Genomic DNA, 24,308 nt, shown 5'->3' with positions numbered 1-24,308 from the left:
TTTTTTTTGTTTGTTTTTAAATGGTCCTTCTAATCAAATTCACTGTACAAGATGCATCCTCTCTAGTTAGTTTGATTAGAAGGACCATTTTAAAAAAAAAAATCTTAGGTGACGGAAATGAATTTGATATTAATGTTAAAATATTATATATGTGGTTATTAGACAAGGTAGTGAGGTAATATCATTTATTATTATATCTTTAGTAACTTAAATTTATAACTCTGCTAGATACTTAAAAGCATGGACTCAGCCGAGACACTGGGTCTATGGCTCATTACAAGAATTTGTAACTGCTTGCTAATCCTCAATTGCCCACTTCATTTTAAATTGTCTGCCACAACATGTGTTAACCCCTTATGCTTAATAATCTGTCCCAACTTGTATTTGGCTCAGACACACTGATTTTCTTTCCCAAAGAAGAGCCCTGTGAAGCTTGAAAGCGTTTATCTTCCATCAACAGATGTTGGTCCAATAAAATATATTACCTCAACTATCTTGTCTCTCTCTTATCCTGGGACTAACACATCTACAGCAACACTTCAAACAAATATGTGGCCATTGTAAATTATGTAATTTATTCCGTTTATTAGTTGATGAATTTCTGAGTAAGATCAAATAGTATATTATGAAAAACACTGCAGGTACAGTAATGAGTAGATAACATTTTATCCTGCTTTTGTTAGGTTCATCAATTCAGTAACAAGTCTACAGAGATGGCTTTGAGAGTGGCATCACTTGATTATCTTGGAACTGTAGCTGCAAGATTGAGGAAAGATGCGGTCACTAGCAAAATGGATCAAGGATCCATAGCTCGAATTTTAAAACAGGTATATATAAGATCCATATGATTTGGTGCCTAGATAACAATACAGATGGAGACATTAAAAATGTCTGAAGTGCTATTTTGCTCTGAAAAGTCATTATGTAAAAGTGCCATTTGGGGAGTCCATCTTTATTAACTCTTTAAGAGTTCATCAGATGTACTCAGATTATAAATAAAAATGTGTTTTCTAGCTACCAGCCCTATAAACTTATCCTGGATTTTGAGAATCAAGACTGGATTTTTTCAACCTCACACATGATTTTCAATAGTAAGGATTCTGCAGGTCATATTAGGGCCTCAGTTGCTATTGTGCCAACCCCTTATCGTCACTGGGTTAAAACTACTGAACAGTTCTGTTCCACTGTGTGGTGATGATGCACATGAAGGAATAGAATCCAACTCACTGCTCTCTCTAAAGAGGAGTAAAAATCATTTTAGCCATTAGTCAGCAGATGTGTCTGAACATACAAAAGGAGCAAATCTGTTTGTTTAGTTAGAGCTACTTTCATACGCATTTGATAAAACTAAAGTAGTATAGCTGTGGGTTCAATTTCCAAATGATGAATCTGGCATCAGTCACACTTATTTGTGCCATCAGGACTGGTTTGGAGCTCTGTTTAGAGGACATGTACTCCCAAGGTTCTGTCAGTGCTACTCATCAGAATTACTTCAATTTCTGTGAGGGAGGCAACAGTTTTCAGTACAAGGTGTTCCTTTTTTGGCTCTCCACTGTGCCATGAGTGTTCCACAATACCTAGTTTTAGGCTGTCTATTTAAAATGCCTAAGGATTTATGTCTGTTTTTTCCTGGTCACTGGCTGGGTCAGGCATGGTCAGAACTGGAGTTCAGTGGTCATTTCAAATTTATTTGATCCCAGTTTCACTCCCAATCTTAAGGATTAGTAGTCTGAAATTAGCTGTAACTCCACCAGAGAATGACTTTCATAGGAACCACTTCAGATTCTTCTGTGGCAGCTGTATTTCTACCAGAGGAGAAACTTATGGAGATTCAGAATATTTATCAACTAAATGACAAAGTGTGTTCAGTCTGTTTTGAGACTTATGGGTTTCATGACTGTCAGCTTACGTCACACCCTGTGCAAAACATCAAATCATACTTTTACATCACTGGTTCAGCTCAGATTATTCTTCCAGGAAGGATGAACTTGTTAACTTGTCTCAATACCTGCAAAGATTCTAAGGATGCTGCACTGGGTAGTACAGAAGAATGTTCTAAAAGGGGTCTCTTTCAGTTCCCCAATCTCCATAGGAAGTGGTAGAGGTAGATATCTGCGCTTTGGCACAGTGCTCCTCTCTTTCCTCTTAGTGCACCTCTGTCTGGTCATTGGAATTCATGGGAAATGAAACTGCACTGGGCAATATGTTGGGCTCTAAAAGCATTTCTTCAAGAAAGCATATTATGGACAATACCACAGCTGTGTACTATGTAAACAAGGGTCATCTTACTTAAGACATTTATGCCAAGTGATAATTCTCTGGAAATGTTGTATTTCTCCAGAATCACTACACTGCTCTTTATCTTGCAGGAAAAAAGAATGATATGCTGGTATATTGCAGGCATCAAGAGCAACATGGGTGGTTCAGTCTCTTCTCACAAGATGGAGACCTCTTTGCTACAAGAAACGGTGTGAAGTGACCACTTTCCTGCTCAAGAGCAGATTTGGGTTCTCTGCTAGATTCTCTGTTATTGAACTGGGGCAAAACTGTATATTTATTCCTTCCTGCCTCGGCTTCCAGACATTATCAAGGAATTTCCTTAGGGACTAGATTGTGTGCGTAACTCTAGCAGCTCTTATTTGGACTCAACATCCTTGTTACTCAGATCTCGTGGGCTTGTAATTGGAGCTACTTTTCCTCCTACTCCTGGTGTTTGGGCTTCTATCTTGGCTTCATCACTGGGTTCTGAATCCAGATCCAATCTTTTCACATGGCAGATAGCATTGTTGCACCCTAGTAAACTACATTGAGTGCTTAAGAAGGGAAATTCCTTACAGCCAGGAAACTTAAAGCAAAAAATGTTATTCTTGGAAATGGAAACTACTTCTTTAAGGAATATTGAATAAGGCTGTCACCCACATCTGTATGAGTTCCACAATTTTTTGGATGTATGTATATATGTATTTATTTATTTGAAAAGGTCTAGACCTCAAGGTCCATCAGGCATCTATTTTGACATAACCTCCATACCATTTTGAGGTTCATCAGGCTTTGGTCATTCTAAGAACAAAAAATGATTTGAAAGGATCTCATTAAGTGTATACCGTGAAACTTAAGTTGAGTACCTACTCAGTTCTTCGAGTGCTGTCCCTATTGGTATTCCACTTCAGAATATATGCATGCCTGTCCACTCTTGATAAGATATTTTCATCAGCAGTGTCTAAAGGTGTGGGCCTGAGTCGTACATGTCCTCATGCTCTGGTGTGAGTGTGTATGTGGAGGAGGAGAAGGGGACGCAGACTCTCTGCTGCTCCAGTTCCTTCTCAGCTGTCTGCGACTTGAGATGTAGCATTGCAGTGTCTGCTATAGCTAACGACGCAGCTTGCTGTTTGTATCTTCTGGCAGTTTATTTTTTTATCTTTTTTTCTTAGTAATTCTTTTCTTTTTATATTTTTTCCATTTTTTTTCATTAATTTAGCATAGTTTTGTGCTTAGGAGGGCACAAAACTTAGGGAGTTTCCTCCTTCCCCTCTTACATTTGCTTGATCTGGGCCTTTGTTTTTTTCTCTCGGGTCTTGACCTCAGGCCTCGTGTAATGGGTTATCCCCAAGACCCTGGGCTTCATACCCTGCCAGAACTGCCACAAGTCTTTTTCCCCACAGCAATGGGCATTCAATCTGTGTCCACTGCCTGAGAGAGAGTCTCATCACCTCCAATTGTAAGGTCTGTTCAGGATTTAAAGGCAAATCTAAAAAAGTGAGGCAAGACAGACTAAAGCTTCTGTTGATGGAGCCTTCTGCTGGATGCGTGGGTCCAAGTCACCCCCTGCTCATTGGATTTGGTTGCTCAGAGAGCTCGACGGTAAGCAAAGTTCCTGAGGACCCTTTAAAATAATCCAGAAAATGGGATAAGAGAAGGAGAAAGTCACCCTCTCAGTCTGGTTCTCAGGAGACATCACATCCTTACACAGGTACCACCCCCTCCGATACCAAAGCATCCTCTGGTCCTGCTCCACAGGTGGATCTTACAGAGGAGCCAGAGCCAGCTGTGGATGAATAAATACCACTTTCCCATAAATCTTCCTCCTCTCCAGATGAGGATATTTTGCATTCTCCCACCATCTCATCCTATTTTATCGCTGTTTTGCTCCCACAAATCACAGCCAGGGCTTTCCTGCAACTCCTGGGCCACATGCCAGATTGTACATTTTTGACACCCTTAGCAAGATTATACTCCCAGGTTCAAGCTTGGCTGAGAACCGCTTATACCCCCAAGCACAATCTATCCAAGTGGGTGTCCATACCTCATAGGGTCCTTAATTCTCTAAATTGATGGAAAGATCCGTAAAAACATGTGTGTGGGAGTGCCAGTCTCACAGGCTCCTCCCACAAGGATCATCATCATAGAAACCTCCCTGCTAGGCTGAGGTGCACTGTTTTAGGACTCAAAGCAAATGGATCCCACGAGAGGCAAACCTCCACATCAACATATTCGAATTCAGAGAGGTTCGTTACTCTTGCTAGGACTTACTTCCCCTACATTACAGGCAACCCAATCAGAATAATGCTGGACAACACAGTATCTGTTTATTATATCAATTGGCAAAGAGGAGCAGGACCCTACTTCTTATGTGCCAAGTCAGTAAAACTGTGCAACTGGTAAGTATCACACCACATACAGATCTCAGCGGTTTATCTTCCAGGGCTACAGAACACAGTTGCGTACTCCATCAAGCATGTGTGGGAACTGAACAATGCAGGTTCCAAAGGTTGCGTCTTACGTGGGGTCATCCAGAAATAGATCTCTTTGTGACACCATCCAATGCAAAGTGCAGACGATTTTGTTTGAGGGGAAGGCACAGCCACAACTCAATGGGAGATGCCCATGTCATTCCTTGGCAGTTCAGGTTGCTATGTGCTTACGCCATTATTACTCAAAGTCCTGAATAAATTGAAACAGGAAGAAATTAGTAGCCATCTTCATAGCAGCATCATGGCCGAGACAGGTATGGGTCAGAGAGCTGGTTCACCTGTCTCAGCAACTGCCTCTTGAATTTTTCTTGACAGTGAATCTCCTCACCTTAGAGTCGGGATACATAACCCACTGGAACGTCTTTGTACTTCACCTCAAGGCATGTAGCTGCTATATGGCTCTCTGCTATAGAATAAGATTGCTCTCCAGAGGTACAAACAGTACTGCCCAATAGCGGAAAACCTACAATAAAGAAAACCTTCCTATAGAAGTGGAAAAGTTTTCAGTTTTGGTGCAGTCACCAATCTATACCTCCTCTCAAGTCTCATCTGATGTACATTCTTCATTAGCTACTAAATTTAGGATTAATGCTCAGCTTATGTGGCTACCCTCTCAGCTTTTCAACCCCTATTGAGGAGTGTTCAGTCTTTGCACACCTGACCACTACAAGATTTATTAAGGGTCTATTCAACCTTTTTCCTCCTGTCAAAGAACCCACTCCACAATGGGAGCTCAGTTTAGTCCTTCATGCACTAAAGAAGCCTATGGGAAGCTGTTCCCTCCTTCATTTTCCCCTCATGACTTCATTCCTCCTACTCTTCATAGCCGTGACCTTGACCAAGAGAGATGGGGAACTAGGGAGACCTGCTGGTTGACCCATTGTATGCATTGATCTATTGCAACAAGGTAATACTACATCCACACCCTCACTTCCCACCGAAAGTTTCTTCAGAGTTCCATATTAATGAGGAGATTCACGTACCAGTGTTTTACCCCAAGGCTCACTCCTTGGAAAAAAAAAAACTGAGCCTATACGTGTTGGGCGTAGGAAAGGTTCTCGCCTTTTACCTCAACAGGACTAAGCCCTTCAGGGCTTCCCATAGATTTTTCATCTCTGTTGTGGAATGTATTAAAGGACTCCACCCAAAGACTGTCCAAATGGGTTGCAGGATGCATCTTACTGTGGCCCTCCCCTTAGCTTCAGAGTCTGAGTTTTAGCCCACACCACGACTTTAAAGTGCTCTCTACACAGCTATTTTAGAGCACTAGTCCAAGTTTGTCAACACAGGCTGGGAGGCTCACTGCTGCAGGCTGTGTATAGATACCCTTACAGGGCAGCCCACAAGAGTGAGCCTTCCAGCCTGCATTGACAGGCTTGAGCTAGTGCTGTCTGGTCTTTGATGCATGTGTTTTCTGACCAGTACACTCTGGTGCCTGCTTCCAGAGCTGACGTAGCTTTCAGTAACGCTGTTCTATGGTCCATACTGAATATGCCTCCTCGGCATCCTCCTCTGTAATTGAGGTCCTGCTTGAGTATCTCCTTAAGCAGAGCACCCAGTGGGACGCTCCTTGAAAAGATGAAGAAGTTACTTAACCTTCTGCAGGAACAGGAGTTCTTCAAGATGTGTCCCCCTCTGGGTATTCCATTATCTGATCTCCTTCCCCTCTGCCTCGGAGTCTTCTCACTAGACTTTCATGGTTGAGAAGAAACTGGAGCAGTGGCAGGTCCACAGCCCCCACGTAACCTCACACTGAAGCATGAGGATATCTGTGGCACAGATGTGGACCTGTGGACACTGCTGATGAAAATCTCAGATCAAGAGTGCATGGGCGTACATGCTTCCTGAAGTGGAGCACCCATAGGGGGAGACACCTCGAAGAACTCCATTTACTGTACAAGGTAAATAATCTCTCCTTATGTAGACACATTGTGAACCCTTGAGAGAGTGTTACATCTCTCATTTATTTCTGAAAACTGCCTCTTTTGGCTGCGATAACATCAGCAAGGACAGCAAGCTTCATTTTTTAATATTTCACAAGAAAAAGTTATTTTTATGTCCTTATCCAAAATTTTTATCAAAGCTAGTTTGACTGACTTGAATCAGACCATTGATATTCCATTTCCCCTCTAAAACACACATGCTATGAGGGAAACTCCTCTACATATCAATGTTACATATAGTGTTGCATTATTACTTAAGACAGAACTCTTTAGAAAGTAATCGCGGTAGTTATTTATAGCTTTTAGAATTAGATCTAGTAGAGAATAGATTCTGTTCTGACATTCTAAATAGTTTAGATTTACATTTAAAGCTGTTATAAATTAGCAATGTACCTGATAAATTGCGGGCCACACTCTGGCTGTTATGTAATGCTTTTCATCCATAGATCTTAAAGCACTTTACAAAGGATTTATGTAATATTATCTCCATTTTGCAAATGGCATTCTTATCCCAATCACTTGTACATTTGCCTCCTGGAGCTCATTCCTATTTTTACAAAGCACTGCTCTCTTGGTTTAGCATTTCAATTTGATGCTCATTTTGGGCAAGTAGTTCTGCAATCTCTTCAACTGTCCTCTTGGGCAGTTAGTGCTTTGTTTTTTTCATTCTTTTAAGCACTCAAATTTTATTAGGCATTTCACAGAACAAATAAAAAAACAAGAGTCTTGCCACAAAGAGCTTTCAATCTAAATCTTGTTGACTAATATTAATTAAATTGAAATCTTGCTAAGCTTCTAAGAATGTGGCTCTACAGAAATAGTTCTAAAAGGTGAAAAAAGGTTTCTTACAGTAACCGTTCTTTTATTATAAATGCCTATGCAGAGTCACTTTCCTATCCAACTCTCCACTCTTCAGAGTATCCTCTCTTAGTTCCTTTTATAACTTCACTGCCAATGTTCAGATCATTGAAAGGACACTTGTGCAGCCCCAATGAGCTCTGCTTTTTTTAGATATATCTGAGCACATGAAATCAGTGGTGCTTGTGTAGATGTTACATCCTTGGACAACAGTTACTAACAGATAACCTTGCTTTGTCAAAATTAATGAGACTATTTCTCTCAACTTCTCCCTTCTTTTTCCTGCCTTTTTGCCCTAGTGACCTAAGCAACCTGCCGTTCCAGTGTCTAATATTGTAACACAACAGACAATGTTTCTCGATTTGTCTGTGTCAGACTGTTTTGTGGGATTTAAATCCTTTGGCATTTTTTCCCAATAACAGGGACCATAACAACATCACAGACTGAATATTAACACAGTAAGATTTTTGGAAGGCAGTTTATTTTTGTCCATCACATTCTGCTCTACAGTTGTTTCTGTTAAGCGATAGTGGCCATTGTCTGGAAAAGGTGTGTGAAGTGATTTTCTGCAGCAACTTCAGACCAATGATCGGAAGAGAAGGGAGACTATTTAGGTCCACACTGGTACAGGAAAAACCCTCTTTTACCTGGACCAGGTGGAACAGCCCCTACCCTCTCACCCATGGAAATAGGTTAAATACCAGGTTTTGTCATAATCCGCTGCAGGCATTGTGCTACTCATTTGTTTTGAGGCCGGGGGGAGGAGGCTGGGAAGGAATTTTTTCCGCTCTCTGCCAGATTGACTAAGGCAAGGTAAGGGTTTCTTGCCTTCTTCACAGCGTATTGGGGCTTTGTGGTGGTGGACATGAAACGGAGGTTAGGCTTTGATGTTGCAACTCATTATGTAAGCATGGGGTGGATGTCCAGTGTAGGTACTCTGTAGGGAAGGGATATGGTGATCAGATAAAATGGTTTGGTGAAGGATTTAAAGGAGATATTCTTTAAAGAAGTGGAAACGGGGAGTGGAGGGAGTTCAGTGCTCCTATGATTAGTATGGCAGGGAGCCAACTCCTCCTCCTTTATAGTCCCCCATAACTCTTGTTTGAGGGAGATGGGGGGTGAGGTCCCAGCATCAGGTTGGCTGGGGACTAGGATAGGTAAAGGGTTAGGGTTGACAACAGTCCCCACTTCCAGATATATGTAAATGATTATGGAATTACCTACACTGTACACTTTTATCTGCCAGGTATTCTGACATTTAAGAATAGCTGTGGCCTAATTAAACTGCATCCAATGTCTCCCGTCCTTCCGGCATAGCCGGACAATGTCCCTCATGTATAATCTGGTTTGCATGTTGCAGTTTTATTGATAATTTATTTATAAAAATTATCTAAATAGCTTGGAATTATTGTCAACATAATTAATTGTGTGCTTTTACATTACATTAATTTATATGCCTGTGTATATAATGATTTCTTGATCATGTTTGCAACTGTGAGATATTATATCTTATGAATGTATCTTGCTACATATTACAGGTTTCAGGAGGAGAAGATGAAATCCAGCAGCTACAAAAGGCATTGCTAGATTATTTGGATGAAAACACAGAGACTGATGCCTCATTACTGGTAAATTTCAATTTTCTGGATGTATTAGGTCTATATAAATATAACTTCATCAAAGGCATGGTTTATTCCCCAAGGCTCTGGGACAGACATACTTGTGCCTTGGTTACACCCTCGTTCTAATCCCAAAACTGTTCATAGCATTCATCTCTCTAAAGTAATTGAAAACTTAGTAGACCCATTCTATTGAATGTCAGTCATAATGTTTATAATGGTCCTTGCCCGCCAATGCTTAAATTCTCTTCGGAGCACATTGTTTACTTGGTATTTGATGCATTCAGACTGACTCTTTCATAAGTGCCATACTTGACACTGTAGACATCCATATATACTATTTATCTACTATAATCCTTTGGTTCTTGTCAGTGGTATTGTTTGTATTAGACTAACATATTCTCCACTCTGCCTTTCAAATCTCAAACAAAAATGTTGAATAGCATTGAACTGGGGCTAATACCTGTCTGGACCCAGTTTAATTTCTTCACAACTTGAAAAGGAACTATTAATAATCACTCTTTGTTTTTTCTGCCATCTTGTTGCATTTCTCCAGTTTTCTCGCAAATTTTATATAGCTCAATGGTTCCGTGACACAACTATGGAGACAGAGAAAGCAATGAAATCTCAGAAGGATGAGGATTCATCTGAAGGAACTCACCATGCAAAAGAAATTGAGACAACAGGACAAATCATGCACAGAGCGGAAGGTCGCAAAAAATTTCTTCGCAGTATCATTAAAACTGCACCCTCTCAGTTCAGTACATTGAAGTAAGTTTCAGTTATTGTGGGTTTAGTTTGTTACCTGCTCATTTGACTTATAAGCATTTTTCTTTGTTTTTTAATAAATAACTATCAAGTATTGTGTTAATTTTGTTGCAGGATGAATTCTGATACTGTGGACTATGAAGATGCTTGCTTGATTGTTCGCTACTTGGCCTCTATGAGGCCGTTTGCCCAGAGCTTCGATATTTATTTGACACAGGTAAACTGTGCCAGAAGTCTTAATGCTGTGAAATACAGTTGGTTTCCTGGTTCCAAACACTTATGGGGTAGTGTGCAATGTCTGTTCATTGTTGAGCACAGGTATTTAATAGGTCATGATAACACCACATGTTTTCATGTTATGTATTGATAGCATATGTGCTTATTTTTCTTTTTTCCTGCATGTATATTACACATACCATACTGTACATATATTGTTTTATTTGTGCATATATAGAGATCCATCAACTAGATGGGCACAATAAAAAGATAACTACAAAATGTTGAAACCTTTTCACAGATTTTGTCTATCTAAAATGCATGCCTGATTGGGAATATGACCTCATAAAACATGTCTTCATAGATCATTCATATAACTGTATAAATTTTAAATTGGACATGCAAACCAGCTCAATCATTTGCCTGCAATGAATGGTGCTGTCATGCTGATGGTCATGGTTTGACCAAGTGACCTTAGTGTTCCTTCTTTCTGACTGGGAGAGGAGCACTAACATGTTGACATGGTGATACATTTGAGCTCCAGGTAATGCTTTGGGTCACATTACTTTCTTTGATCCACTTAACAGAGCTATCTCAAAGTTGGGGTGCACAAATCCTGTTTGGAGGATAATAAAGCGACATGTGGATAGGAAAAAGAGAGCTAAAATAAATGGATGGACCCTATGGATCAACATTTGGGTTATGGCTTATCATAGTGAGGGAGGATCCAGGCTCCAATATCAGTGCAGGAAAGTCATCACTCACATGTATCCCCTCACTTTTTAAAAGTTTGTTCGATTTTTTGGTAGTTGATTTTTCTCATTTTAGTTTGACTTTTGCATGTTATTCCATTGTATTTTTGCTTGCATTGAACACTGCTTGCTACTTTCCAAAAGCGATTAAAATGTCACTTTTGTTTTCTTATTAGATTCTGCGTGTGCTTGGTGAAAATGCGATTGCAGTTCGAACAAAAGCCATGAAGTGTTTGTCTGAGGTTGTTGCTGTAGACCCCAGCATTCTAGCCAGGGTAAAAAAGGAAACTATCTGTAATGTACATACATTCTTCTATTCACATTTAAAAGAAATTCTGTTTTTCCATACTTTGCATTCGTGTTTCCCTTTATTTTTTTAGTTGGATATGCAACGAGGTGTTCACGGACGGTTAATGGATAACTCCACTAGTGTACGAGAAGCAGCTGTGGAGTTGCTTGGTCGGTTTGTGCTCTGTCGACCTCAGCTTGCTGAGCAGTATTATGACATGCTCATTGAGCGAATACTGGTATGGTCACTTTTGAAATCACTTTGATGTTTGTAAACACATTTTTAACTGGGCTTATATTCTTAATTATATTGAATAGTATCCCAGTTCCTAGAGTAAATGAACTTGTATAGATTTTTTGGGGAATCAAAACTAAAAATTCTGCCCACCAGACTAACCTTGTGAATTGAAACAATTGCTTTTGATGAGGAACTGGTGGGTCAGAACCTAAATCTATACATTTTTCTATTCTAATTTTTCGCAGTGTAAAAACATTTTCTGATGCCAAAGAGTGATTATTTTGTATATTTGTTTATGATATTCAGATAGATCACATGAACATGTTAAATTAACAGTGAGAAAGAATTAGTATTTTGCATGTCAAGTTATTTATTTTGATTAAAACATGCATGTGGAAGGCTTTAGGAGCATGTATGTATCAAACACTTGTAAATACATATAGAAATATTCAGTGTGACTCTGTGTCATTGTTTAAAGAACTTGTAACATTTTACATCTAAAAGCCTAAACTTCTCATTCCTATATTTCCGTCTCTGTAGATTAAGCCTGAGAAAATAGATAAGCTGGGGAGTACATCTAAGATCTATCATTTTTATGTCTGTTAAACTAAGAGTGGTGTAAAAGATTAAGTTCCAGAGCCAATAGTCTGATAGTAAGAGAGCTCTGCTCTCAGAACATTGTGGGGACTGGTCTGAACCATAAGGGTAAAACAGGAGAAGAGAGAATCTCTAAGACATACAGGCCCCAAATATTAAAGGTGGCTGTTATTCGTATCACTGTAGTGCGTAGGAGTCCTACTTATGGACCATGATCCCATTGTGCCAAGCACTGTATAAACACTGAACAGAAAAAATAATCTTTACCCCCAAAGACATGCAATCTAAGTACAAGGAAAGAGACAATAGATGGATTCAGACAGACTAATTGGGGAGTACAAGGAAACAATGAGACAGAATTGGTCAGCATGATAGGCAGTGGTCTTAACACACCAGGAGCCTAACCACTGCAATTTTTTTTGTTAAATACACCTAAACATGAATTTGTTGGAAGCTAGTGCAGTCTCTGGAGTTCAAGTGCAATATGCTACCTATGAAAAACACCATTATGTTACACTGCGATAGCTGAAGTTTTGAATGATCTTCAGGTATAATCCAATGTATGTTGGAGCATATTGCAGAAAATCAATCTCAAGGTCACAAAAAGACGAGTAACACTGGCTTTGTCCACAGCTGGACAAAAAATAATTGCCACCTTCTGAACGAGTGCAGATTTGGAGGGAGGGAAAGTACTCTTGCTATTTCTGCTCTTTGGATATTAAGAAGGATGGAAGAATCCACTAAGATTCTCCAAATTGCAAACCTGAGTAACAAAAGATGGGAAAACTCCCCCAGTTAGTCAGATATATTTCTGCATTTATTTCCAATCAATAATATCTTTATCTTATCTGAGAGTTTCAGCAAGCTAGAGCACAAGCTGATTTCTCTTCTAAACATTGGGAGAGTTGCAGTTTGAATCTGATAACATAGAGATTTAGAACTTGGAGTGATCTACATATAGAAGCCCTCATCATCTCACTATCACCATTAGATTGCCTCATGTGCATGTTATATATGAGGGCTAACAAAAAAGAGAGCCTGCTGTAGCCCACTTGGGACAGAAGAGTACAAACCTGATAATTTAAAATATGAAACTGTCAGATGAGGATTTAGTGATTGGCATCATTTATTGCTATAATTTGACATTAAACGTGTATTATAATGTATCCAGGCAATAATCGAAAATGTAATTTACAGTGAAATAGCCCAGTGGCCTAGTAGTTGTACTCCTAAATACATGCCTATCATAACATGTGGTATACCTCGTCCAGTGCACTAAATTCCCCAATAACAACTATGTGAGCGAAACCAGACAATCACTATGCTATTAAATGAACTCTCACAGGAAAATGATAAAATACAAAAACACCCATCACCTGTGAATGAACACTTTTCACAAAGGGATCACTCTCTGTCTGACTTGTCAGTCCTCAACCTCAAAGGAAACCTGTAGAATGCTTTCAAAAGATGAGCCAGGGAGTTTAACTTCATAACTCTGCTAGACACTAAAAAACATGGACTGAACAGACTCACTGGATTTATGGCTTATTACAACAATCTGTAACCTACTAACACCCCATTCTGTCCTATGACTGCAGAGGTGTTAACAGGTCAATGCTACCTTGAATAGTCTCTTAGAATATGTGCTCACTACTTATACTAAAACAATCTGTTCCATGTTGTATTTAGCTGTGATGCTTGGACCTGAAGAAAGAGCTCTGTATGGCTCAAAAGCGTCTCTCATTCACCAACAGAACTTGGTCCAATAAAAGATATTACCTCACCCATTTTCTTTCTCTCATGCAGAACATCTGCATTTTAATTGTCAGTTTGTTGCTTCCCAAGCCAGTCTCCTAGAAAGGAAGGAGTGTAATCTCTGTCCAGTTAATATGCGGAGTTATTAGGCTCTCATAGATTTTAGACCATTCCTTAATTCCAGAACAAATGCGGACCTCTTGAGGGAGAGAATGTAGAATGGGGTAATAATGCAGTATTCACAGGACTTGACTTCCAGGACCTTCAGGATCCCTGGAATGAAATAGTGTTACCAAACAGTAATGCTGACTTTCACATAGGTGCATTTAGAATTTCTTAGTTATTGTTTTCACATGTTTTGCAAGTTAAGCTTGATAACTTTTAATTGATATTAATGCACACAATACTTAAATTCATTCTCACTTCTGATTTTTTTTTTCAAGAGTATTTTGCTTTCTCCCATCAGGATACTGGTATCAGTGTCAGAAAGAGAGTTATAAAGATTCTTAGAGATATCTGCATTGAACAGCCAACATTTCCTAAAATTACAGAGATGTGCGTGAAAATGATTCGCAGAGTCAATGATGAAGAGGGCATTAAGGTATGGTAGAATATTTCTTTTAAGTTTTTAATTACAGTTTATTTTAGTTTTCTTTTTATTTTGAGAAATAAATAACAAGTCTTAGATTTTTCCTTAAAAGCATTTCAGAGTTTCTTTAGTATATGTATAATTTTTATTTGTTTTTAACTTTTTAAAATAAATGTCTTTTTTTTATTCACAATTTTATTGATAGGTTCCTGTCAGACGTGTTGTTTTGTTGTTTACTCCATTTTTTTTTAAAAATAAGGGAGCTCAAAAATAAAATAAAAATATTTAGATTTATTTCTTCTTTTCCACTTGCAAATATCGATTATCTCCACTCTGTGTCTATCTGATTATTGACATAAATAAACAAACCCTCCCAACTTGGGAGGGGCTGCAAGTGCTTTGGAGGATAGGATTAAAATTCAAAATGATTTGAAGAAATTGTCTGAAGTAAACAGAATGAAATTCAGTAAGGACAAATGCAAATTACTCCACTTAGGAAAGAACAATCAATTGCACAAATACAAAATGGGAAATGACCCCTAGGAAGGAGTACTGTGGAAAAGGATCTGGGATCTATAGTGGTTCACAAGCTAAATAGCAGTCAAGAGTGTAACACTGTTGCGCAAAAAAAACCCAACCAACGCCCCAACCCCCCAATCATTCTGGGATGCGTTAGTAGGAGTGTTATAGGCAAGACACGAGAAGTAATTCTTCCACCTTACTCTGTGCTGATCTCAGCTGAAGTATTGTGTCCCGTTCTGGGTGCCATATTTCAAGAAAGATGTGGACAAATTGGAGAAAGTCCAGAGAAGAGCAACAAAAATGATTAAAAGTCTAAAAAACATGACCTATGTCTATGAGGAAAGAGTGAAAAAATTGGGTTTGTTTAATCTGGAGAAGAGAAGACCGAGGGGGGACATAACAGTTTTCAAGGACAAACAAATTTGTTACAAGAAAGAGGATGAAAAATTGTTCTTGTTAACTTCTGAGGATAAGCCCATGAAGCAATGGGCTTAAATTGCAGCAAGGAAGGTTTAGGTTGAACATTAGGAAAAACGTCCTAACTATCAGGGTAGTTACACACTAGAACAAATTGTAGGAAGGTTGTGGAATCTCCGTCACTGGAGGTTTTTAAGAACAGGTTAGACAAACATCTGTCACGAATGGTCTAGTTATTATGTAGTCCTGCCTTGAGTGCAGGGGACTGGACTAGATGACTTATTGAGGTCCTTTCCAGTCCTACACTTCTATGATTGCATTTAAAAAACCTATATTAAAAGCACATTATTTTGGTTTCCAGATCAAGCACTGAAAAGGTATGAAATGCTAGATTTACATGTGCCTGTGTTACCTTAATTCTGTCCTTTCTGTACACTGAATGAAGTAGGGGTCCTATGGGGAAAAAACCCATATATGATTATTTAATTAAAGAGGGGGAATTAACAGCTGGATCTATGTTCTGGGGTAGCGGGAGAGTCTGGCCTGGCTTTCTCCTCCTTCTCCACCTCCCAAAAGTTGGGGATGATCCTGCCACATGTGGTGCCCCGATGGGCTGCTGGGGACATTACTGGAGTTGGGGGAACCTGGCTTTGCTTTCTCTTTTCTCCCTCCCCAGGCCCCCAACTTAGAGTTGAGGGATTCCCACCTAACAGGGCACCCAAAGAGGCATGGGGCACTTGGGGACATGTGCTGGGTCCAAGGTAGGAACCTAGCCTAGCTCTCTTCTCCCCCCACCCTATTACAGCTGCTTCTGCAGCTCCTGGGTATTCCCAGTACAGTGTATGTTGTTACTGCTTTTGTGGCAGTGGCAGCCTGGCCACAGAATGTTTCTGTGTTCAATTGTTATTTTGGCATGCTGGCCAAATTTTCCTGAGGCTGGCAAGCCACAGATGAGAGAGGATGACTTTTTTACAGTTTATATCTCAGTAAAAGCTGAATGGAATTTCACAGGACAAAGAAAAGACATTTCTTTAGTCTGAAGTGCTTGCCCCCTGCCATGTATCAATGGCCTGCTGCAAATAGTGGAGGTATGAGAGTTTTCAATTGAAAGAATGCAAGAATCCTTTATGAAGGACAATAGTAAGCAACTTAAACACAAAGGTTGTGACCAGCTCCTCTTATAATATAGACACTGGATAGTAAGAATTTGACAAGCATATACAGACAGGAATCTTCAATCAAACTTTAGAATCCAGAAGAATCCAGTTCTCTTCTTTTCTATACAGATGTTAACAGTTCTGTTTGGCTGAGTGAAGCTTTTACTGTATCTAATGATATACACCTCTACCTCGATATAACGCTGTCCTCGGGAGCCAAAAAATCTTACCACGTTATAGGTGAAACCGCGTTATATTGAACTTGCTTTGATCCACCGGAGTGCGCAGCCCCCCCACCCCCCAAGCACTGCTTTACTGCGTTATATCCGAATTCGTATTAGATCAGGTCACGTTATGTCGAGGTAGCGGTGTATATCTGATGATAATGAATAGTCAGGGAAGTGTAGTAATGGTCTGCTGAAACTTGTAACAGTTCTTCCCAGTCTGACAAAATCCCTCTGTGAAAATGGCATTTTCCACAAATGTTGCTGTAGTGTGGATTTTCTGCAGCATGGATTTCCATTGGTCAATAATTATCCAGGTGTCCTTCCAAGCAATGGTGACCTGAGATATAGCTTGGAGGCCCCAGGCCTGGTCCGGAAATCTAAACTTCTAAGATAGAGATATAGGTCTTGCTCAGGTAACTGTGGAAGCAGAGAAAGAACTGACAGGAAGGGGATGCAATGCATGACAGTTCGTTAGCAAGAGTTAGGCTAACTGTAACCCTAATAACGCGAGATTTGTAGAAGCGAGGAATGTGTGAGGCGAGTGGGAAAGAACTGTGTGAGAAGTTGTTGCGACCTTGTGTAGATAATATGGAATGTAGACTAAGAGTCTACATTAGTGAGCAAAACAAGATATCAGAATGACCTATGTATAAACAAAATGCAACTGTTGCTCATTATTGTCTGTAACAAAAGGTATAAATGCTTGCTGTAATTGTTTACCTGTTGAGATACCTGCTTAGCTCTCTCCCTCTGCGCAATTGTGAGAGTTAATAAAGCATCTGACTTGCTATACCTAAACAAATAGTGAGAACTCTGTTTTTCTCCGACATAACCTTCTCTTTCTAGAATGCCTCGCTTAGTTCCAAAAAATCTGTATAAAATGACACACCATCAATAAGTCTATTGGGGAATAATATGGAAACCTTTATGTCAAGATAAAGTTATATATCTCTGTCAATATATTTTTTCCTCTAGAAACTGGTGAATGAGACATTCCAGAAACTCTGGTTTACTCCAACTCCCCACAATGACAAAGAAGCAATGACAAGGAAAATATTAAACATCACTGATGTGGTATGCCTTACAAATTTGAACTAAGAGTCACATGCGGGATTTGATTAGGTGTTTTTTAACATGTTTTGAAATAATTTTTATTGTTGAGCCTTCTTATAATATATAAAAATAAACAAGTAATTGAATCACCAGACAATTTTATAAATATCATATGTACTGCTCTTTTGCTATATCCCTTAAGATGTGATGGGTTTATTCATCTGACAGTTGGGAAGAAACAAAAGTATCTTGTAGGAAACTTTTAATATAAATACTCATCAGCCTATTGGTGATGATAAATGGTACTACATTTTGTTCTGGTGCAGTAAAATTATAATTATGCCAAATGGCCTCCTATTACATACAATAAAATTCCCTAATAGAGCTTATGTGTAGCCATCAGTGCTGCCTGGAGGCCACTAAAGAAATTTTACTTCATTTGAAGAAAGTATCCCATATGTGATACATAAAATTCATTTGAAAGGTTAATTTCAGTAGGTCAGTAAAAAATATAGGGCCAGAATACCTGCTGGCATAAGCGCATACAGCGCTCTATTGAATGCCAATTTGGTTGTATCCACTTTATATCAGCAACACATTGAACCCAAATTCTTAGAATCTTTACATGTGTCAAATGAAAAGTTTGTATGTATAACCAAAATAATTATTGAACCAACAAGAGGTGATGCTATTTCAGGCTTGGTTTTGGTAAGTACTGAGGACATTATAGACAAGCTGGTCATAGAAAATAAACTTGGATTGAGTGATCACAAGTCAATGCAGTTTAAATTAAATGGAAAAATAATTAAAAACAGGTCAGTAACTAAGGTTTCTTATATCAAAAGGGCAGATTTTTGAGAAATTAAGGGAGCTAGTTAGTGAAGACAAACTGGATTGAAGAATTTAGAGACATAAATGTGGAGTAGACTTGGAATTTCTTTGAGTCAATATGCAAAAATAATCTGGAATTTGCATCCCAAGTAAAGTGAAAAAACTTGGCAGACCTAACTGGATGAATAACCACCTCAAAAAAGATACTAGGTGTAAGCAAAGAACCTACAAGAAATGGAAGAAAGCATTGATCAGCAAAAAAATGTATGACTCAGAAATCAGAAAGTATAGGGATAAAGTGAGAATTGCCAAAAGTCAAACTGTGTTAGACCTTGCAAAGGAAATTAAAACAAATAGTAAATGGTTCGTTAGCCATTTAAATAAAAAGAGAACAAGAAAAGAAGTGTGTCCATTATTCAGCATGGATGGGGTAAAGATTAAAGATAGTCTAGGTACGGCCCAAAAACTAAATGAATACTTTGCTTCAGTCTTCAGTAAGAATGATAATATAAAATATGGGGACAAAGACAAGATGGCTAATGGGAACGAGCATATAAAAATGGAAATGACCACATCCAGGGTGGAAGCAAAGCTTAAAGAGCATAATGTGTTCAAATTGGGAGGACCTGATAATCTCCATCCTGGAATACTGAAAGAACTGGCACATGAAATTGCAAGTCCAGAAGCAAAAGATGTTTTAAAAAACCCATCAGACTGGAGAATAGGAAACATAGTACCTATTTAAGTAAGAGGAACTAGTGATCCAGGTAACTGCAGACCCGTAAGTCTGACCTTAATATTATGCAAGGCTTTAGAACAAATTTTGAAGGAAAGAACAATTAAAGACATGCAGGTTAATGGGATAAAATGCAACATGGGTTTATCAAAGGAAAATCTTGCTAGACTAACTTATATCTTTGATGAAATAACTGATTTTTTTTAAACAAGGGAAATGCATTAGATTTAATCTATTTGGACTTCAGTAAAGTATTTGATGTGAAATTATTAGTTAAAATGAAGAAGATGGGAATCAGTGTATGAATTGTAAGGTGGGTAAGGAACTGGCTAAAGGAGAGATGATAATGGGTTGTGCTGAAGGGACAACAATCTGGCTGGAGAGAGGCAATTCACAGAGTTCCTCAAGGATCTATTTTGAGACCAATCTTATTTAATGTTTTTATTAGTGATCTTGGCCAAAAAAAAGTGGAAGTGTGCTAATGAGACTCGCTGATTACACAGCATTGCCATTCTGGACGAGGAACATAATATTATTCAGGAAGAACTGGATGAACTAGAGTAATAAAAACGGAATGACATATAATAGTACGAAGTATAAGGTCGTGCACTTAGGAATTAATACCAGGAATTTCTTCTTTGAGTGCTTGCTCATGTCGATTCCATTCTAGGAGTGTTCGCAGCCACATGCAGTTGTTGGAGATTTGCCTTAGAAGTATGCATAGGGTCGGCTGTGACACCCTCTGGCGTGCCATGCTCGTGCATCGATATATCAGGTGCTGTCGGCCCTACACCCTCTCAGTTCCTTCTTACCGCCCATGGTGGTTGGTTGGAGTGCCTCTCTCCCTTGCCTCGCAAATGGTCATCAGTTTCTTTCTTTGCTTCATGTATTAGAGCTGTAAATAGTTTTGTTTACTGTAGTTAGTAAGTAGTTGTTCAGCACTGTAGTTAATAATTTAGAGTCCCAGTGAGGACTTTGCCCCAGGCAGAGCATGCCCCAGTCTCCAGGTTTTAAGCCCTGCACTGACTGTAATAGGCCTATGCCGGTTAGTGACCCCCACGGCAGCTATCTGCAGTGCTTGGGGTAATCTCATGTAAAAGAAGTGTCGCATCTGTAAGAACTTTCGTCCCAGGACACAGAAAGAATGTGACATCCATTTGAGAGCCCTCCTCGTGGAGGCTGCTCTCTGCTCGGCCTCTGAGCCATCCCGGCTGGACTCGACTCCCAGTACTTCGGCCTCAGTGCATTGTGCACCCCCGACACTGGGCTCTCACCAGCACCATTCCCCTTCACCGGTGCCCAAGAAGAAGTCAAAAAAGTGGGACCCGGCACCGAGCAAGAAGGACCAACAGGCATCAAGTAAAGGACCCTGTTCGGACCACCCACTCACCCCATAGCCACATAGGGGATACATCCCCCAGGGGACTCCCACCCCCAGTGTATCCACCACCGACTCCAGGAAGTGGTTGGGGACCCAGCGTTATTGCAGAGTCAACACCTTCCCATCCCCTCCCAGCGCTCAGAGAGCAAATGACTCTCCCAGAGCAGCCAGCACCACCTGCTGCAATGGACCCAGAGGGCAAGCCAGCCATGAAAGCCTCCCAGAAGACGAGTGAACACCACCAGTCTCTAGAGCCAAGGCAGAGCTCTTAGTCGCCACGCCTCTGGTCTCCGCATCAGCCCAGGTCACCAGTTCGCTGCTTCAAATTGCTGGCACTGTGCTCCCTGTCTCCGCCCTCTCGTTGAGACTTGCCCAGAGGGAGGTGCCGGTCACGGTCATCCTCTCACTGACCCTCTCCACGACGTCAATCGCTGGCACCTAGACCACGGGAACATTCCCCAACGTGCCACTCCCCCTATTCCTGGCACCGATCCGCCTATTCAAGGCACTGTTAACCCATGGCGATGGTTAACCACCAGTCTCAGGCGTCGACAGCCCTGCCATGGTCACCAGAGGAGGATTGCCCCAGCACTGAGAGGGAGTTCAGCCCCTTGCCGAGACAACGCCATTGTGACTGGGCTCCTGAGACTGCGTCCACCTCCATGATGCCGTTCTGGCAGGATGGCCAGTGCAATGGCTCTATTGGAATGCCCGGGGCATGCCAGTTATGCTGATGCCCCCCTCACACCAATCATTGGTTGCCACTTCAGACAAGCATCAGACAACACTGGGCTCGGTGTGCGAAGCACAATCAGACGCTGGGAAGTGCAGGTGCCCACTCCAAAACTCCCTTCCTTCATGGGGGATGATGCCTGGGGCCCCTCCCGGTGGTCCAGTCATCCTCATCCTCTCCAGATGAGGTTGTGGCATGGCCCTCTTGCGCTAGCTCACTGGATGATTTTAAAGAGCACCAAGCCCTGTTCCGAAAGGTGGCCATGAATTTAGGCCTAGAGATGGAAGAGATGGCGGAGCAATCAGACACCTTGGGTAATGTGCTCTCCACATCAACTCCCGCACCTGTCGCACTTCCGATGCACGAAGGGGTCCTAAAGATTGCCAAAGCCCTCTGGCAAATCCCATCCTCAATCTCACCCACCTCCAAGAGGGCTGATAAAAAGTATTTTGTCCCAGCTAGGGGGTTTCAATACTTGTATACCCACCCATCCCCAAGATCATTGGTTGTTTCTGCAGCCAATGAGAAAGACAAGCAAGGACAGTCTAGTTCCACCTCCAAAAATAAGGAGGTCAAGAGACTGGACCTTTTTGGAAGGAACATTTATTCTAGGGCCAGTTCAGTTTATTCTTCAGTTCAGAGTTTTGAACCCCCAGACTCTTTTGGGAAGATATAACTTCAACTTATGGGACTCCTTCTGTAAGTTAAGGATTCCATGCCCCAGAACTTGGCCCAAGAATTCAGGGCCCTTCTTGAAAAAGGTACTAAAGTAGTTCAGTGTTCCCGCCAAATGGCATGGGATGATGCCGATTCGGCGGCCAGGGTGATTTCCTCAGCGGTTGTCATGAGGCACAGTTCTTGACTTAAGACTGCAGGAGATGCAGTTCTTGATCTATGATCTACCATTTGATGGGATTGGACTCTTCGCAGAGGCTGCAGGGACTAAAGGACACTCAGGCCACCCTCTGCTCACTGGAGTTACATACACCTCAGTCAGCGAGGAAACAGTTCTGGCTGCTGTCAAGGCCTTGGCAGTCTCAACAAGGGTCTGCAAGGAGAAGGGATAGGGACACGAGTTTTAGTCGTCACCACCCTTTCTCCTCCCCTTCACCTGCACAACTTGGCCTGGCAAAAAACCACAGGGTCCAGAAGTAGGCATTTTGAGGGGGTGCTTGAGAGCGATGTCCCAGTCACATCCCCGGATCTGCCTCATCCTTTCCTCAACCATCTTCATCCCTACCATTCAACCTAGTCGCTAGTTACCTCAGACTGCTGGGTGATAGAAATTGTATCTCTGGGCTACACCCTGTAATTCTCGGCCAATCCAACCCCCTCATATCCTTCTTCCACGTCCTTCTTCAGGGACCCTTCTCATGAGCAACTTCTCATTCAGGAGGTCAACAACCTCCTGCAGCTGGGAGCAGTAGTGGAGGTCCCTTGGGAAATGAGGGGGAAAGGATTCTATTCCTGCTATTTCCTAATCCTGAAGGCAAAGGGGGGCCTAAGACCCATTCTGGACCTGCGGTGACTCAACAAATACCTCAAGAAGTTGAAATTCCGCATGGTTTCTCTGACCTCCATTATCCCCTCCCTGGATCCAAGAGACTGGTATGCTGCTCTCGACTTGAAAGACGCTTATTTTCTTATTTCCATCTTCCAAGGACACAGATGGTTCCTCCATTTTATGGTGGGCCAGCGTCACTTCCAATTCACGGTGCTACCCTTTGGCTTCTCCTCGGCCCCACGGGTATTTACAGAATGCATGGCCTTGGTAGCTGCTTACCTGAAATATTGGTGAGTCCAGGTCTGTCCTTATCTCGATGATTGGCTCATCAAAGGCAGGTCACGGGATCAAGTGCAGAGCAGTCTTGATCTGGTGTGTTCCACCTGTGGGCCTGTTAGTAAACAAAAAGAAATCGACCCTCATACCAGTGCAACGAACAAAGTTTATAGGGGCAGTCCTTGACTCCATGCCGTCCAGAGTCTTCCTCCCAGAGGCTTGTTTCTTAGCTATGTCGGATGTGATCTCCCATGTAAGGGGCCACCCGCTCACTACCACCCGCACTTGCTAAGGTTGTGAGGCCACATGGCATCCTGTACTTACATGGTCCGTCATACCTGGCTCTATCTCCAGCCGCTGCAGGCATGGCAGTCGTTGATCTACATCCAACAGGCATGACCTAGACCTGGTAGTCAAAGTGCTGGACCACATCCGGTCGTCACTGGCATGGTGCTTGGACCCCAGATCGGTGTTGGAGGGAGTTCCGTCCCCGTCGCTGACCCTGGTTTCCAACGCCTCGGACCTGGGCTGGGGAGCCCACCTGGGCGAGCTCAGGACACAAGGCCACTGGTTGTGGGTTGACCGCTCCCTCCACAAAATGTCAGGGAGCTTAGAGCAGTTCACTTGGCCTGTCAGTTTTTTTGGTCCCACTTGAAGGGCAAGTGGTTCAAGTCCTAATGGACAACACTGCCACAATGTTCTATATCAACCAGCAGGGCGGAGCCAGGTTGTCAGCCCTTTGCCAGGAAGTTGTCTGGCTCTGGGACTTGTGTGCAGCTTGAAGTTCATCTCGTGACAGCGCCCCTCCTCAGGAGCAGGAACATATTAACAGATTGCCTCAGCAGAACCTTCTCGTCTCGCCACTAATGGTCGCTCCACCCCAAGGTGGTCAGCATGATCTTCCAGAAGTGAGATCTCCACAAGTGGACTTCTTTGCGACTTGTCAGAACAGGAAATGCCATATGCTCTGCTCATTTTGGGGGATCAATAGGGGCTCCTTGTCAGATGCCTTCTTACTCCCATGTTCGGGGGCTCTAATGTACGCCTTCCCACCAGTGCCACTGATCCACAAAGTCCTCATGAAGATCAAGCAGGAC

At 41.4% G+C, this 24,308-nt stretch overlaps 1 protein-coding gene across 6 annotated transcripts in view; it reads left to right on the top strand.

Moving 5' to 3' along the window:
• Window positions 1-24,308, top strand: part of NIPBL (NIPBL cohesin loading factor) — a 289,804-nt gene that overhangs the window by 227,511 nt on the left and 37,985 nt on the right. For 4 of the 6 annotated variants that reach the window (XM_054031741.1, XM_054031736.1, XM_054031738.1 and 1 more), the window contains 9 exons: window positions 684-827; window positions 2,370-2,468; window positions 9,091-9,180; window positions 9,728-9,942; window positions 10,054-10,156; window positions 11,084-11,182; window positions 11,288-11,434; window positions 14,252-14,386; window positions 17,673-17,771. In XM_054031741.1, coding sequence (XP_053887716.1) covers window positions 684-827; window positions 2,370-2,468; window positions 9,091-9,180; window positions 9,728-9,942; window positions 10,054-10,156; window positions 11,084-11,182; window positions 11,288-11,434; window positions 14,252-14,386; window positions 17,673-17,771 — 1,131 coding nt within the window. The remainder of the gene's footprint in view (window positions 1-683; window positions 828-2,369; window positions 2,469-9,090; window positions 9,181-9,727; window positions 9,943-10,053; window positions 10,157-11,083; window positions 11,183-11,287; window positions 11,435-14,251; window positions 14,387-17,672; window positions 17,772-24,308) is intronic. The other 2 variants (XM_054031737.1, XM_054031740.1) reach the window with 1 other exon arrangement.

This window comes from Malaclemys terrapin, chromosome 6 (assembly GCF_027887155.1).
Source record: "Malaclemys terrapin pileata isolate rMalTer1 chromosome 6, rMalTer1.hap1, whole genome shotgun sequence".
In the NCBI taxonomy this organism is placed as follows: Eukaryota; Metazoa; Chordata; order Testudines; family Emydidae; genus Malaclemys; species Malaclemys terrapin.
This window is presented reverse-complemented; position numbering and strand designations above follow the sequence as displayed.